The sequence below is a fragment of the Rattus rattus genome, chromosome 14 (assembly GCF_011064425.1).
Source record: "Rattus rattus isolate New Zealand chromosome 14, Rrattus_CSIRO_v1, whole genome shotgun sequence".
Classification (NCBI taxonomy): domain Eukaryota; kingdom Metazoa; phylum Chordata; class Mammalia; order Rodentia; family Muridae; genus Rattus; species Rattus rattus.
In genome coordinates, this window is record NC_046167.1 from 67,810,430 (window position 1) to 67,828,214 (window position 17,785).

At 49.5% G+C, this 17,785-nt stretch overlaps 1 protein-coding gene across 1 annotated transcript in view; it reads right to left on the minus strand.

Annotated features, from left to right (window-relative positions):
• Phf2 (PHD finger protein 2) overlaps positions 1-17,785 on the minus strand; it is a 68,325-nt gene that overhangs the window by 21,969 nt on the left and 28,571 nt on the right. The window contains exons 2-5 of the mRNA XM_032884451.1: positions 10,654-10,739; positions 7,210-7,324; positions 3,421-3,581; positions 603-744 (exon numbers count right to left, since the gene is read on the minus strand). Of these exons, the coding sequence (XP_032740342.1) occupies positions 603-744; positions 3,421-3,581; positions 7,210-7,324; positions 10,654-10,739 (504 nt within the window). The remainder of the gene's footprint in view (positions 1-602; positions 745-3,420; positions 3,582-7,209; positions 7,325-10,653; positions 10,740-17,785) is intronic.

The following is a 17,785-nucleotide window of genomic DNA, read 5'->3' on the forward strand; positions in this document are numbered from 1 at the left end:
GAGGATGCCATTGTGCCATGTCTTAGTTTGTCCACAGACATCCACGAGTGCACTGAGTGTGAGTGGGTGTGTGCATGGTTTGTATGTCAGAGTGTGTGTCAGTGGGTTGGGCGGTTGTGTTTGTGTGCCACGGGTGTGTGTAAATGTCAGCGCGTCATCTCAGCACGTCATGAGCATGCATGAGGAGCACGTGCATCTGGAAGGGACTCGTCCCTGCTGCCCAGCGGCCTCCCCTGGAGGGGGCGCTTTCCTTTGGCTCCTATTTCATCTGAGCTGCTCAGTGTTTGAAGAGAAAGGAGAACCAAGCCTGCATGGTGACTTCTGGGCAGCTCACGGGACGGAAACAGGCCACGCACAGTAGGACCACAACAAACCAGGCCTTGCAGCCTCCACCCAGAGGAAAACCTCAAGCAACACTTCACAGTCCCCACGCCAGGGTAGAACCCCAAACCAGGATTCGTAGTCCCAAAACCCAGAGCACGACCCGAGGCAGTGCTTGCAGCCCTCTCGTCAGGATGGCCCAACACCATCCTGAGGTGCTAGGCTGGTGACACTGGCCTTGAGCCAGACCCGTCCGGCCCCAACCCAGAGTAGCCTGTCACCTGGTGTCTGAGAACTCGAGGTTGGTCACATTGAGAACACGTTTGCGGTTGGTGCTGTAGTAATAGTCCACGAATTCTTTCAGCTTCATTTTGCAGTCTTTCTGCTTGGTAACGTCTGTCACGTCCACGCTCCTCTCTGGCCCTGGGGAGGAAGTGGAAGGACATGAGCATGCCCGGAAAGTGCTATGGCCTCCCTGGAGGACATGGCTGGAGGGAACACTCACCCGTCCCCAGTTGCCTTTGTGCATGGCAGGGCTCTGCTAGGACAAATGAGGACTGAGCCTAGCTCTTCTACCCTTAACTGCTGTGGATTCGGAGTAACGGATGCTGCTTTCCTGAGCCCAGGGACATTGTGTAGTGGTGACTCTCACCTCAGCTAGAAAGGCCGCATCAGCAAAGGAATTTACAGTGCCCAGTCAACTTGAGCTTCAGATAATAACGGACATCTTGGCATAAGTATAATATTAAATAATTAAAATAATATTAAATATAATCTTATTAAAATTAAAAGCCACGAGCCCTGCATTTCAAGACCACTTGTTTGTTATGAGTGTATGAAGGCTTGGTCCAGCCTATGCTGCTCTTTGGAAGAAGTGGAGCCTTCAGTGAGTGGGGTCTAGTAAGAGGATGCTAGGTCTCAGGGAGGTACCTGGGGGGACTGTACAGCCCTGGTCTTCCTTTTGCTTCCTGACTTCATGATATGAGCAGTTTGCTACATTACACACATTCTTACCAGAGACTCCAAACTTTGGGGACAATGATGATGGACTGGTGGCTCTAGAGTCATGAATTCAAATATAAATTGTTCATCTCAAATATTATAGTGATAGAATGCTAATATACGAAAACTAATACAGGCACCAACTTGCTGTTCTAACTGGCCTCTTGGTGACTACTCGGGAAAACACTGATCTTGCCCTTTCTGTATCTGATGAGGCTCCTCAAAAAACTAAGGACAGAAAAGTCTCTACAGGAGTTTCACAACCAAGAGAGGATGAATAGCACAGAATGGGCAGGCAAAGGTGCCCTTTGTCAGGGTCCACCATGGCTGCTCAGACGCAGGAGGAAGGCGATGGAACATCTGTGGACAAGATTCCTGGACACCAGGCCCCACTGACCGAGGCGGCGTTATTGCAGGTGTGCATTAGGGACTGTAGGTGTTCTCAGAGACAGAGGGGCACCCCCTGGGAGGGGAGAGCCACAAATCCTTGAGAGAACACAAGCAGGTCTACAAGCTGGAGTTATCAGGAAAACACCCAGGACACAGTGAGCCGCTGGATGCCACGGCAGGGGCACTGACAGTCAATCACATCCTGGGTCTGAGAATTCTGCAGGCCTCACCCATCTGACAGAATGGCAGAAGCTTGAGGCTGCCACAAATGCTACCCATGGGTCCCATTTAAATTCTGAGTCAAATGACCAAACATAAAGAGTTTTTTGCTAGGCGGTGGTGGCACACACCTTTGATCCAGCACTCAAGAGGCAGAGGCAGGAGGATCTCTGTGAGTTTGAGGTCAGCCTGGCTTATAGAGCAAGCTCCAGGACAGCTGGCTACAGAGAAACCCTGCCTTCAAAAACTTAAAAAAAAAAAATCCTGAAGATAGAAACCAGGGCCTTGCTCGTGGGAATAGGTGTGTGCGTGTATAAGTGTGTGCATGTAGGCATGTGCACACACGTGTGTGGAGGTCAGAAGACACCTTGTGGTCTACTTGATTTGGGCAGGGTTTCTTTGCTCCTACACACCCCAGCCTAGCTGGCCTGTGAGCTTCTAGGTGAAGCTTGTCCCTGGCTCCCAGTTCCCATCAGGGGTGCAGGGATTACAACCCACACTAACACATTAGCTTTTTATGTGGGTTCTGGGAATGTCTACTCAGGTCATCGGGCTTGCATGGCAATCCTTCTCCACAACTCTAAAGAAGTCCTTTCTGAAGGACTGGGGAGAAAGTAATAAGGGTATCTAACCTGCCTCCCATAACCACATGTGTCTGAGGGAAGCCCCACATTTGTAGATGACAACATCACGTGGGCAATGTTAGAAGACACCTTGTGACGCTATCAGGGAATTGTCATCAATGTGGTACAGGGACAGATCAAACCATGTTCAGCTAGCAGTGATGTTCACAGGGGAAAGTTGCAGGCAAAGACAGGTCTTAAGATATTGGAAGGGAGGGGTTGGGGATTTAGCTCAGTGGTAGAGCGTTTGCCTAGCAAGCGCAAGGCCCTGGGTTTGGTCCTTAGCTCCGAAAAAAAAAAAAGATATTGTAAGGAAAAAGGTTCAGGGAGGAGAAAACACAAGGCTGGTGTGTGCACGGCCAACAGTCGGTGCACAGGCTGGTTGTCTGTTTCCTTCAGTGTCTGTTTGAAATGTTTCCGTGTGCTGGGTGCAATGGCAGAGGCAGACAGAGCTCTGAGTTCAAGGCCAGCTTGGTCTACATAGCGTTCCAGACCAGCCAGTGCTATTCAGTGAGCCTCCCTACCCATAACAAACCCTCATGAAAGTCAGGGAGACAGAGCCTTGGGCAAAGCACAGTGTTTACATATTCTGAGCTCAGATGCCTGTACTCATTTAAAATGGAGAGTGTGGCCTTTTCATGCCTGTAGTGCCTGCAAAGGGAGAGACAGGCAGGAAGAGCCGCAGGAGGGTGACTGTGGATCCAGGTTCTGTTATAGATCCTGTCTCAAGAGCCTTGTGCCTCACCTTGTGTGCCTCAGATCAAGGATAAGCCCAGGATGCTGGGATCAAATACTCAGCACAGCTCTTTATCCCAGCCCTGCCCTACTCCAGGCTTGTACAAGATACTCAAAGGGTAGTACTCACCCACATAGTTCTCCACGTCACTCACGTAGAATGTTGGGGCAGGGACAGCCAAGCCCAGGCCATCTTTCTTGGGGACAAGGATGGGCTCGGTGAAGCCATGCTCCTCCATGTAGCCCACAGTGAGCTGGCTGCCTGGTACACGGGACACCACATCTTCAGCACTGTGGAGAAAGTGGGGGTTGGAGGCCTCAGTATCCCTGGCCACATGCCTCCCAGGCCCCTGAGGTTGGTCTGCAGTAGCACCCGGACAATTATCACTGAGACAGCTATGGGAAAGTCTGTGGTGCTGATTCCAGTAATCCACCACCGGGAGCAGGGCACAGGGGTCCACTGATAACTCTAATGGGGAACATGAAGGTCAGCGGCCACCGTGAAGAGGGACAGAAAAGCTCTGCCGTGGTCCTGCATGCTGGCCACCTTTTCCACTGCGGCAGAGGCAGGCAGAGAGACACTATCCTCGTGGATCTCCCGTGCTCTCACATCCCCTCCGCATGGAAGAGAGAGCAAAAACAAACCCTTCTACCACACCCTGCAGAATCCCAGGTAACCTTCCTGTAGAAACTCACAAGCTGACCTTAAAATCCACGTGGAGCATGTGAAGGCGCCAGAATAACACAGTCTTGAAAATGAAGAGCAAAGGTTCAAGACTTACAGATCCTGACTTCAAAATTTAATACCGGAGTCAAGTGTGGTCCTAGCACAAGGACAAACACAGACCGGTACCTAGAATATTGTCCAGACATAAACGTGGACACTCACAGACAAATGATTTCAACGGAAGTGCCAAGACCATGTAAGCAAAAAGTCTTTTCAACAAGTGATATGGGAACAAACGGAGAGCTACACACACACACACACACACACACACACACACACACACACACACACACACACACATACACACACACACACTCACACATACACACACATACACACTCACATACACACTCACATACACACACTCTTACACACTCACATACACACACTTACACACACTCTTACACACTCATTCATACACACACTCATACTCTTATGCATGCGCATGCACATTTTTTTACTCCACTCCATATACAAAAATTAACTCAAAAATGTATCAAAATATAAACTAAATGCTAACACTACAAAACTTTTAAGAGACCAGGAAGATAAATCTTCATGACCTTGGATTTGGTAAAGGTTTTAGATTGCAACAAGAGCCCAAGAAACAAATGAAAGATTAGATAAAACCAAGACATCAAAAGGAGTTTCTGCTTCAAAAGCCGCCATCAAAAAAGTCAAAAGCCAGAGTGGATGGGGCAGGAAATACCTGCCAATCATGCATTAAGAGCATGCCTCCAGCACATGTGAAGAGGGGTGGGAGAGATGGTCCAACAGCTACGGCTGCCTACAACCCCAGCTTCCGGGGATCCCAGGCCCTTTTCTGTACGACACAAGCACCTGTATTTATGAGCACGAACACAAACACACATTTAACATTTAAAAGGCATTAAAATATATAAAGAATTTTTGCAAGTCAACAACAACAAAAAAGACTATTTTAAAAGGTGTGAGGTGGGCTGGAGAGATGGCTCAGTGGTTAAGAGCACTGACTGCTCTTCCAGAGGTCCTGAGTTCAATTCCCAGCAACCATGTGGTGGCTCACAACTACTCAGAATTCTAGCTCCAGGAGATTGATTCTTCTGACCTCCACAGGCACTGGACATATATGTGGTGCATGCATATGTATATGTATATGTATGTATATGTATATGTATATGTATATGTATATGTATATGTATATGTATATGTATATGTATATATACGTGCGCAAATATACATACATACATAGAGGCAAAACACTTGTATGCACAAAATAAAATAAGTAAATCTAAAAGAAGTTTTTCAAGTGTGAGGCAGAATCAGTGAGAGGCTCAGCAGATAAAAGTACCGGCCACCAGGCCTGTTTGTACACATAGATGAATGTATACACATACAAATAAACATGTAAATATAACTTAAAAATATATGAAGTGTAAGGCAAAGGGCTGGGAAACCCCTGTCAGGAAGAAGGGGAGGAGGAAGAGGAGGATTGTGCCTGATAACACCTAAGGAAATTCTCTGGCCTCCAAATGCAGGTGCACACATGTGTGTACACACATGCAGTGTATGAGGCAAAAGATCTCAATAGATTTCTCTAGGAAGAGGATAGAAAAGTTGTTTAGCATCTTCAGTCATGAGAGAGACATTCGAGTCAAGATGTGAGACCACTTCACATCCACAAGACGGCCAGATTCAGAGGCTCCCCAGTAAGGAGAGCCACGGACTGAGAGAACTCCCCTCCACGGCGGCTGGCGGGGACGTCACATGATGCAGCTGCCTTGCAAAGCAGTCTGGCAGTTCTCAGACAATTAAACACGGAATTTCCATCTGACCCAGGGGCTCCACACTGAGAAATGAAAACATATGACCACACAAAGACATGTATATAAATATTTAGACCACAATTATTCATAGTAGTTAAAAAATAAAAATATAAAAACAAAAACAGAAACAGCCCAAATGGCCATCAGCTGAACGAGATACACAGCAAGTGGTCCAGCCAGACAATGGGATTCTATTCAGCCAAAAAGAGAAGCCAAGTCCCGACAAATGGTACAATGCGGTGGGCCTTGAAAATAATCGAAGGAAAAGAAGCCATCCCAATACCGGGTGATTCTACTTCTAGGAACAAGCCCCGGTAAGCAGTTTACACAGGAGAGAGTGGGCCTGGCAGGTAGAGGTACCCTTGGCTTCTCGGGGCTGTGGGAAGAAAATGGCAGGATTTCTTGGGGGTGAGAGATGTGTGGAAAAGGTTCTGAACTTTACATGGTGCATTATGGTAAGCGACTTCGTCTCTCGAGAGGCTCTCTGCCCAGAGGAGCAAGGACAAACAAGCTCAGCTGCACGTGTGAGGTTTCACAATAAACATCAACAGAAACCCACAAACTGAGAACTCTCTGCCCAGTGACGCTATCCTTCCGAAGTAAGAGAGAAATGAAGATCTTCAGCCAGACAAACAGAACCAACGTCTCAACTGTAGGCAACTCAGAACGGCTTCCCTAAACTGCCCTTTCCCACGGGGACCCTCGTCTGCCCACTTCTTTACCAGACCTCGGACAGAACAAGGATGCAGGAAGTAGAAGAAAGGTAAGGACCTCTACCAGGTGGCAAGAGCGTGACACCAGGACGGAAAGAGATCATTTCCACCCAGAGAAGCAGAGTCCCCAAGAGGTGCTGGAGAGGGGAGAAGTGACCTGCCTGTGGAAGGCCTGAAGCTCCTGCCTCCACAGCAGGCTCCTGCCCTTTGCTCTCCTGTAAGAGGAAGTCCCCAGTGAAAGACATGTGGACTGAGTGTGACTGTAGCCTTGGTGCAGTGATTGGAAGATGGAGGGAGGATGCAGGGCTTAAGTGGATGATGGGTCCATGCCTTAGACAGCACTGCTAGACCACACCAGGAGGTGGCCCGCCCACCTTGGAAGGTTTGCCCATCTGAGGAAGGTTTGCCCACCTGAGGAAGGTTTGCCCACCTGAGGAAGGCTTGCCCACCTGAGGAAGGCTTGCCCACCTGAGAAAGGTTTGCCCACCTGAGGAAGGCCCGCCCACCTTGGAAGGTTTGCCCACCTGAGGAAGGTTTGCCCACCTGAGGAAGGTTTGCCCACCTGAGGAAGGTTTGCCCACCTGAGGAAGGCCCACCCACCTTGGAAGGTTTGCCCACCTGAGGAAGGCTTGCCCACCTGAGGAAGGTTTGCCCACATGAGGAAGGTCACCAACCTGGGGAAGGTTCGGCTCCGCAGCTCCTTGATGAACAGCTGGCTGCCATTCTGCACTGGCTTCATGTCCGGTGTCTGCCCAGGGCCATGCTTGTGCCAGGTCCGCTTTTTCTTGACTGTGGAGGAGACAGAGAATGGGCCTGTTCTAAGCACAGCCCCCCACCCAATTCTGGAGGCCCTTACGCCTATAGAGAGCGCCCCAGCCAGGCATCACAGGGCATAGAAAGGAAGCTAGGAAGCTCATCAATACAGCCCACAGGCTGCTTGACTTCCACAGAGAGAGCTGCCACCTTCCTGCCAGGGCCTTCCCCGTCCATACGTTCTTTCCCCACCTCCCAATCAATGTGCCCATGAACTAACCCATAATGATTGCCAACGTGTAGGGATGTCAAGCTGTCTGTGGTACTGAAGTTGTCATGTAGCCCTCTGAGCAACAAAGGGCAGTGCTGGGGAAACACCTGGGTTCTCACCCTGACCCCACAGTGAGCACGACAGTGATGGCCTGAGCCAGGGATGGGGAGTGGGTCCCATCAGCAAGGTGAATACACTGTGTACATCCGAGCCTCGTGCTGCAGCTACAGAGCTCACCACATCTCTGCTCTCTACCACGGGAGGCACGTCTAGGAGCCTGACATCCCTGTACCAAGTTTTCTGTTTGTCAGATAAACCTGTCTCAAGACTTTGACCAAGACCCACAGGCCAAAATCACCTCAAAGAACACACAGAGACTGTGTAAGGTTTGCAGTTGAGCTTAGAACCCACACCATTGTTGCTTAATGAAGAGAAATTAACATGAGAGGGCCTGCCTCAGGCCAGGGTGAAAGGGACAGAAAGGAAGAGGTGGGTTCTCAACCTCAGGAGGGCTGGAGCCCTCCAGGACCACAGAAGTGCGTCTCGTCACCAAGGTTTGGGGGCCGGAAGTTTGACTAGAGCTGGTGTCACAGGCAGCCATTACTGAACTGTGCTGCCTCAGCTCGAATCTGAGCACTCATGCTAGTTGACAAGGGGCTAGAACTCTAGACCATGGTGGCTGAAGGAGTCCATGTCTCTCAAAGACAGCAGTGAGAGTCTATACCCCAGTGTGTACATAGCCTGCTGTGAACACACGTGTAAATGGACACACACATACACACACACACACACACACACACACACACGTCCACACAAACATAAGCATGCTCTGACTGAAGTCTGTGCCCCAGATCTATAAGTTAAAAACCTCAGTCCTCAAGGTGATTAGGAGGTGGGGCATCTTAGAGGCGAAAGCCGAGAGACTGAAGTCCTCTCAGCGGGGACAGAAACCATGGGAGACGGGAGGATCCCTCACCCTCCCGCCCTACGAGAAGACGCCATAGATGCTAGCCAGCACTTGATTTTGGACTTCTCTATCTTTGGGATGGCACAAAATGAACATCCTGCTTTCTAAGCTGCACAGCCTGTGGCATTGGTTACAAAAGCAAAAACAGAAAACCAACATTTACGGTGGTACACAGGTACCCTCTCCACAATCACGCCCCGGGAGCTGGCTCCAGGGCTCCAGGCCGCCTGTGCAGCCTCTGCTCAAACCCCTCCCTGCCACCAGGCCCAGGGGCAGGGTTTGGGGACGAAGTGCATATACCTTCCCCAGTGGATAGGGTGTTGACACAGCAAATGCTGTTTCTGAAGATGCCCAAACCCTCACCCTGCCCCCCAATTCAAACCGATGGCCACTGATGTGACCTGCTCAAATCCACACCACACCTTTGTTCTGCTCTGGGCAGATTCAGGCAAGAGCCTCCAAGCCAGGACCCCTTGAAACATTTGTGACTGCCAGGAGAGGCTCCAGACAGTTTCTAACTTCTCTGAGAATCTGGAGTCTCCTTAGAAATGACTCCCAGGTGCACCTGTGGCAGGAACCATCCAGGGCAGGGTGACCCTAGCATCTTCCAGATCACCCTCATTAGGGCCCCTGGGACGAGCACACACTTCTCTATCCCATCCTCCTTAAGAACTTGCCTGATGATAGTCCGACCCTGCTCTGCCCTGACCCAGCCTCCTAGGCCCCAGAGACCAGCTCCAAGTCCTGGTGGAAGCTCTCCATGTTGGTCTTATTTCTGACATAAAGATAAAGAAGACCCTGAGCTCCACAAGGTTCCAGGAGAGTGAGAACACTCCTTCCTGTCCGTATCATCAGTAACTTAGCTTACCCACCTCGAGACGCTCTGAGCGTAAGCGCTCTGGGTCTGGGCGGTCTGGAAGGTGCCTTAGAGTCCTGGATGATGGTCTGGCGGCACAGCCAGATGCTAAGGACGTGCTAGGGCACGACCAGAAACCACAGCTGCCTCACCATCCTAGCAATGCACAGAGGCTGAGCCCTAGAAGAGCCAAGAGACAGCAGAGAGCCCAGACGCTAGGAGAGCCCACCCCACTTAGTACCGGTCTTACCAGGAGCCACACCAGGCTCCAGTGTCCCCAGAGTTTTAGATAAGCCTCGGCCCACTGAACAGGAGATGCCCCACCCAATACCAATGTCCTCCTGTTAACTGAGTCACCCTGGTACTGGAGTCTCCTGGTGCCTGTGTCTCCCATGGCCTGCATCCCTGCCCCCACCCCACTGTCTGTATCTCTCTCATCTTCATCTCTCTATGTCCACAGGGGACACGGCCTCTCAGCTTGCACTGAGCACTGGGGTGAGATTCTCCTGAAAGGAGAGTGACATAGTGACTATGATGGGAGAGTGTCACAGGGGATCCAAATCCCGCAGCTCAGTCCTGCAGCCTCAGGCATGGGATGTGAATAGTGAAACAGCAAGAGAACGTCCACCTGCAGTGTATGTGAGTGCTTCTCACACCAGCATAGGCAGGAGCCCTGGGGACGAGGAGACACACACACACACACACACACACACACACACACGCACACGAGCACATGCACAGGTCCAGTCCCTATGTCCTGCTGGTTACATCTCTGCTGTCCACTTGTAACTGGGACTCAAGCTTGGAGCTCAAAGTCCACTTAGATGAACTTGCACAGTATAAGGTGAGCCTGCTCCTGCTGCATAGCAGGGCCCAGAGGACAAGAGTAGGAAGGAGCAGCGCTGGATACACAGCAGCAGGCTCTGTGGGAAAGCCAGGCCCTCAAAGACTTCCTGTAGGGGTGTTAGGTAGGAAAAACCAAGCCCCTAGAGGACAGATTATAGGGCCACACACATGTGCGGCTTGGCTGAGCTGGAGGCCTTGGACACCACTTTCATCATCCGAGCACCAAGCCCACACTGAACATGGGCTAGCCTGGCCACTATAGGTGCTAAGTGTGACCCTGGCAAAGCCTTGGGAATGGTGGAATCTACATGGCTGCCCCTGAGGGCAAGAGTAAACCAAAGGGCAATCCGCTGAGCTGGAGGGGTTCCCGGCACCAGAGCCACGGGGCCATGACCCTGATGTTCCACATGGGCTGAGGTACTTACGTGTGGACTTGCCATGGGTTTTCTCGCAGTTTGGGCAGTGGTAAATGTCGATGTCTGGCGCCTCTTCCTCTTCCACCCCAACACAGCTGAAACGGGAGGAGACAGGCTGTTATTCCTCTCCCGTTCACTCTCCCTCAGCACCGTCCGTCCGTGAGCTTGGAGCAGCTCTTGCTCACTGCTGGGAAGCAGGACCAGTGGAACTGTGGAGGGCAGTGGTCCTTGGAAAGGGAGAGGTAAAAGGGCTGCAGAGCTGCCCTCCTCAGACATGAATCTGCAGTGGGAGTCACATATGGTGGCAGACGCTGCCTCAGTGAGGACCACCCCCACCATCACCCTGGGAGGGTAAGGGGAGGTACACGGCCTTATCTAGCGGTAGCTGGGGAACAGAACATTCTGGGAAGCCTGGAGAATCCTGAGCTGTACTACAACCACTTGTCCCACTCAGATTCAGGAGGTCAGGGCAAGGTTGAAGGACAGTGACCAATGTGTCCCTCCTGAGAGGCCTTCCATGGCCCCAAGATCCCGCTGAGAAACTTGGCTCAGGAGACAGCGCACGAAGGAGGGTGGAACCAAACACCTCGACCTGCAACACCGACAGCAAAATGAAAAGGTGGCTCTACTCTGACACTCTCCAGTCTTGGCTACAGGTGACAGAAGCCAGCAGGAGGGCCTGACGGAAAGACAGGGAAAAGGGCAGAGTATGGGGACAGGTGACTCCTGCTGATGGGAAAGTCGCTGGAAAACACACCAATGCGCCCTTCCAGCGAGCACAGAGGCATGACCAGAGTTACCTGGCATATTTTAAAGTGGCATTTCCTGAGGGCAGCCCCAGAGGCTCCATCCAGGAAGGACTAAGGGAACTGGCTGTCTAGAAGCCGCCAGTGTACACTATGCAGATGACTTTTACATAGGACAAATGTTACAAATCCATCAAAAGTTCCCAAACTGCTTCCAGCTGTATTTAGCACGACTTTTAAAATGTGCTGTCTTTTTTTTTTTTTTAATCATGGCCTCATGATGTATGAGCTCATAGGAAACCACTATACATTCTATTAAAAATTAGTCAGAGGAGCTGAGGAGATGGCTTAGTCTGTGAAGGGCTTGCTGCGTAAGCACCGAGACCTGAGTTCAGAATGGATGCAAGGAAAGCAGGGTGCGGTGGCCAGTGCCCGCAGTCCCAGCACTGGCGAGATAAAGGCAGGCACTTCCTGGGGGTTCACTGGCTGGATAGCGCAGCCTAACCAGTGAGCTTCAGAGCCCAAGTCGAGACCCTGTCTTAACAAAAACAAACACAGCTTTGATGCACAAGGCTGACCTCTGCAAACCTTGGGCAAGAAAGGGGAGAGCCTTTTCTTGACTTTCTGTATCCCTCACACATCACCTGACGGGCTAGCACACCTCTGTACCTCGGAGCTTGTTTCCCATCAAGTCGGGATTTCCTCCATACTATTCGGGGAGAGGGTAAAATGTGTACCTAACCCAGTAACACCAGAGAGAATCAGCAAAGCCAAGAGTTTACCAGCTCTTACCTAGACTCTCCAAGATAAAGAGAAAGGACCGAACAATCACTGAAACCACACATGGAAGAAAAGACGCTTGGCCCCAAGGAAAGGAAAAGAAAACTGCAAGGGGAACATTTATAGACCAACAGATTAGGTAGGGAGGGCAAAATGGACAAAGTTCTCGGAACACATAAACTACAAAAAGGTACGCCCCCAAAAACAGCTGAGTAAGCTGCAATTCAGCAGCAGAGTGCGTGTTGACTCCATTTAAACCCCAGGGACCGATTCCCAACAGCCAGCAACACATAGGTACACTGACAAAACAGAAAGTCAACAGATCTATAAGACGACACACTGTCTGTCATTCCTCCCTCAGAAAACTCCAGAGACCAGCGAGATGGCTGAGCGGGTAAAGGTGAGATCAACTCCCTGAACCCGAAGGGTAGAAGAGAACAGACAACCTGGCAGTTGTCCTCTGCCTTCCGTGTGTGTGCTGTGGTGCATGCCTGAGCATGAGCACACACATACACACACACACACACATACACACACACACATATGCACACGTACACACACACACAATGAATAAAGTGATGGAAAGGAAAAGACCAGAGACAGCACTGGTGGATTCTATCAAAAACAATACCAATCTTCCTCAGAAACAAGCAGATAAGAAAGTAACATCCCTGACCCCCACACCACCGGTTTTTGGTGCTGTGGATGAATTTAGGGCCTTAGCCATGCTAGATAAGGATTCCACTTCTTATCCCCAGCCCTCCTGATTCCTTTTATGAGATCAATAACATCTTGATTTCAAAGCCAGACAAAAGCGTATGAGAAAACAAAAGAGAAACAACTCTTATTAGTAGCAGTATAAAATCCCCTGCAAACTATATCGTGAAGTCCAGCGGCACACCAAGGGGGCCTGAATTCCACAATCATGAGCCTTGCCTCAGGAATGGAAGGAGAGCTCAGCACATGAAGTAAACCAATGCTTCAGTACCCGTGGCATCACACCTGACTACAATGAAAGGGTGCATCCTGGGTCCCCCTGGAGGTTACACGGAAGTGGGGATCATGTGACCATCACCCAACTCTGAGGGCAAAAGGCAAGGAGCTCACCAAGGAGGTCCTCTCTCCCTCACATTTCTGTCCCCCTCTTTCCCAATCCTGCCCCAGCCCCCATCCTCCCTAAGATGTTCTTACCTTATATAAACGCAAGGATCACCTCAACCGATACAGAAAAAGCACTTGACAAGTCCAGCACCTAGTCATAATTTTATTTATTTTTATGTGTGGGGGAGGGAGACAGAGTTTCTCTGTAGCCTTGGCTGTCCTAGAACTCACTCTGTAGACCAGGCTGGCCTGGAGATCCCCCTATGTCTGCCTCCGGAGCAGTGGAATTAAAGATGTGTATCACAACTCCTGGCTCTTCAGAAGAAAAGACATTTTAACTCTACGGAGTGAAAATAGAAGATACCTTCCTACAAGGTAAAGACCTGATGTGAAAACCTCACAGCTAATATCACACAGTACGATAAGCCAAAACCTCTCTGCAGAAGATCTGAAACGAGCAAGGATGCTTCTGCTCAGCGGTGTCAGAGGGGCTCGTCAGAACAATTAGACAGCAAGATTACGTAGAAAGCCTTCGACTAGACAGAGGGGAAGGAATCTTTATTTGCAGATGACAAGCTTAAATATACAGAAAACCACGGGGAAACACGTATACAGAAGTTGCTAGCCCTAATAAACAAGGAGAGAGGCCGTGGGACGCAGGATTACCACACCAGCACAGCTGTGAGGCAGACACTGGCACCAGACAATCTGAAAAGAAAACCCAGGAGGGAAACTCTGTCTCCCTCCCCCACAACACACACATCAAGAAGGTCAAGCTGTCGAGAGAAATGCACCACAAATTCAGGCGAGATCTGTCCACTGCCGAAGCACCCGTAAAAGCTGACTTTACAGTCACATGGAACCTCGAGGAACCTCCAAACACCCAAATCTTCATAAACAAAGATGAAGTAAAGAAGACACACACTTCACAACTTCAAAACACACAACAAAGCCACGGTCACCCAAACAGTTTACCATTAGCACCGAGCTAGCTAGAAACAGACCAGCAGAATAGAATTAGACCCAGAAATAAAAGGTCATTCAATAGGGAGAGACTATTCTCTCTGTCTCTGTCTGTATGTCTCTCTCTCTCTCTCTCTCTCTCTCTCTCTCTCTCTCTCTCTGTATGTGTGTGTGCATGCACGCATGCATGTGTGAGAGACTGTATGCACATGCATCTACAGATAAACACGTATGTGTATATGCATGTAGATGCCAGGGCAGGATATTGGGTGCCTTCTTCTGTGCTCTCTGCCTTACTGTCTTGAATAGGATCTTTCAGAACCCGAACCTTACCATGTATAGACTAGCTAGCCTGCGAGTTCCTAATTCTCTATTCCTAATGCCCACCTGGCGCCCTACGGGAAAATTAACTGCAGACAAAATGATAAGCCAAATATAAGGTCTAGAATGGTAAAGGTATTTATTAGAAGAAAACATGAAATCCTCATGCCTTGGTATTCGGCAATGGGTGACTAGCTATAACACCAAAGAAAGAGGCAGCAGCAGCAACTATGAATGATAAACTGGGACTTATCGAAATTAAAACCTTTGTGCATCTAAGACTGGGTCAGGCAACAGCTCCTCATGGGTGGGGGCGGGGCTCACGAAGTCCCACCCCTTCCCTTTGTGCATCTAAGATTGGGTCAGGCAACAGCTCCTCATGGATGGGGGCGGGGCTCATGAAGTCCCACCCCTTCCCAAGGGTCTGACTGGCAGTCGATGGATATTGGTTAGGGAAGGGAGTGCCATTTTCTTCAGTGCTGTACCTTTGATAAGTTGCCCCGGTAACTAACCTCCTCACTCATGCTTGTCCAGAAATCCCAATTCAGTGTTCAAAAAATAAGGAAAAAGAGGAGGGGACTTGAAACCACAGGGCTTGTGGGGAATGAGAAGAGCTTCAGCAGGAGGGAAGAGCAAGGAAAGTGTGTGTGTGTGTGTGTGTGTGTGTGTGTGTGTGTGTGTGTATCAAAGAATTATTTCAACTTAATTAAAAGCCAGGTTTGTACATCAAAGGACACTGTTGAGAAAGAAAAGTCTGCCTATAAATGAGAAAATATTTTTAGTTACATATCTGGTAAGGGTCTAGCATCCAAATACATAAAGAACTCGTATAGCACAATAATAAAATAGCCTAGTTTTAAAATGAGCAAATGACGCAGACACACACCTCCCCAGAGGAGAATAAGCAGCCGTCAAGCACACAAACCATTGCTGAACGCTCTAGTCATTAGAGAGGTGCAAATCAAAAGTCCACACTCGGTGGGACCCTACAGCTTTTTATGAAGATGTGGAGACACCGTGACCCTTCCATAATCTCCTCAGTTGAGAGATGTAAAATGGTGCAGACACAGAAAAAAAAAATGATTTCCTCAGAAAGTCAACATAAAATGAAATATAAGCCAGCAGTTTCACTTGGCTACGCATCTAAGATTTAAGAACTGGCATTCTGGGGTTGGGGATTTAGCTCAGTGGTAGAGCGCTTTGCCTAGGAAGCGCAAGGCCCTGGGTTGGTCCCCAGCTCGAAAAAAAAAAAAAAAAAAAAAAAAAAGAACTGGCATTCTGTCAATTCACAGAAAGCAGTGGGATGAACTGTTACTAAAATGGGTACAGCATCAAACATCTGAGACAGGCCGACAGAAAACAACATGGGATCATGCACGTAAAACACTGTTTGTCTTGAAGACTATCCATTCCGCAACACAGAGGAATGGAAAAACGCATGGAAAAAACGCATTGGTGAAGAAAAAAGTCTAACATACAGTGCTAACATTGTATAACATTACTTGTTACTCTGTAACGAGTAAGTCTAAGAGAAGCAAGTGGCAAGTGAGGTGCCAGGGGTGGGTTTGTAGCTCGACTTGAAGTGATTTTATGGAACGTTGGCTAAAATGCTGCTACGGGGCATCTACACTGGCCAGAGTGTTCACACCAGCCTTGGAGGAGAATTCACACCAGCTATGGAGTATTTCACACTGGCCATGGGGAATTCACACCAGCCCCAGAGGATTCACAGATGTTATGGAGCACTCACACAAGCTTTGGGGGCGCTTTACACGGCCGCGGAGAATTCACACCAGCCATGGGGCATCCACATCAGGGATGGAGGAGTCACGGCAGCCATAGATACAGCATTCACACAAGCACAGAGCATTCACACAAGCCATGGAGCGTTTGTACTGGCCAGGAAGTAGTCACACCACCATGGAGCCTGTGCAAAGGGTCTGGCTCTGACTTGTCTATCAGGAGAGTCTCTTCTGTGAGCCTATTTACAGACTGGGTTTGCTTACAGAAAAGCCAAGCATGGCAGGTAGAGAGCACACACTTCCCTAAGCATGAAGCAAGTCCCTAGTGTCACTCAGTTCTACAGCTGCTTCCCTGAGCACACCTCGGGTGTCCCTGATGACAATGCTCTGTGTCTTTTCTAAGAAACTCAGGGTCAGCTGTACCCCTCCCATCCAGAGGCAGCTGTGCCACTCCCAGAGGAAGGGAAAAGCCTCGGGTCCCTCCAAGTTCATTGCCACAGTCATTCTACTCACAGGACACAGCAGAAGTGCCCCAGGCCTTGAGGCAAACTGGAGCTAGGAGCATGGGCAGACATGAAACTAAGGGCCAAGACGCTCGCGAGGACTGAACTAACAGGTATGTTAGGGCTACATGCTAAGGGCTGCATGTTGAGGGCTGTGTGTTAAAGGGTGCATCCCAGAAATCTGACTTCTAACTCTCTTAAAAGTAGAAAAATCACACTTAAAGGTTTATTTAAAGCAGCATTCATTGGGAAGAAGTTAGCAAGGCCCACACACTTGCTATTCTAATTAAAGCCAGGTCAAGACTTGCGTGTGGTATGTATACATGTAAGTCCACCAGTCTGGAAGCAAAGGCAAGAGAATCACCATAAGTTCAAAGCCAGCCTCTATATAGTGAGTTTTGGGACAATCAGAGTTAACACAAAACAAAATGGGAAGGCCAGGTCAGTGGTGGCTGCGTGTGACCTGGAGAGGACACTCCCTCCCAGAGGCCTATGGGTCACTGCACCCCCCTTCTGGGCACAGTAATAAAGGCAATTGAGGACAATGAAACAGCTTCATATTGCACTGAGAAACATCAGGAACCAAAATAAAAGATCACTTGCAAATGAGTCACAGGCACCTAAGAGAGACTTGGGTTCAGCCCTGAAATGTGTGTCAAAGATGTAGCCGTGAAAAGACCATTTTCTGTACGAAAATCATGCGGGAAATGGTCTCTGCCTGACTAGTGACTAAGCTGTAATAGTCATAGGAAAGGCCACTACAGCAGGAAATGCCCACCGAACTGGCAGCTAAAAGGGTGTTGCTGACGGTGCCAGTTAGCTGTCACCGTGTCAAACACCTGAGAAAATCGACTTTAAAAGCGGAAAGACTTATTGTGGGTCATAGTTTGAGAGGGCTTGGTAGAGAGTCCCTTGGCCTATTTCTTTGATCCTGTGGTACAGAGCCTTATGGTGGGAACATGCAGCAGAGAAAGCCTGCCTTCCT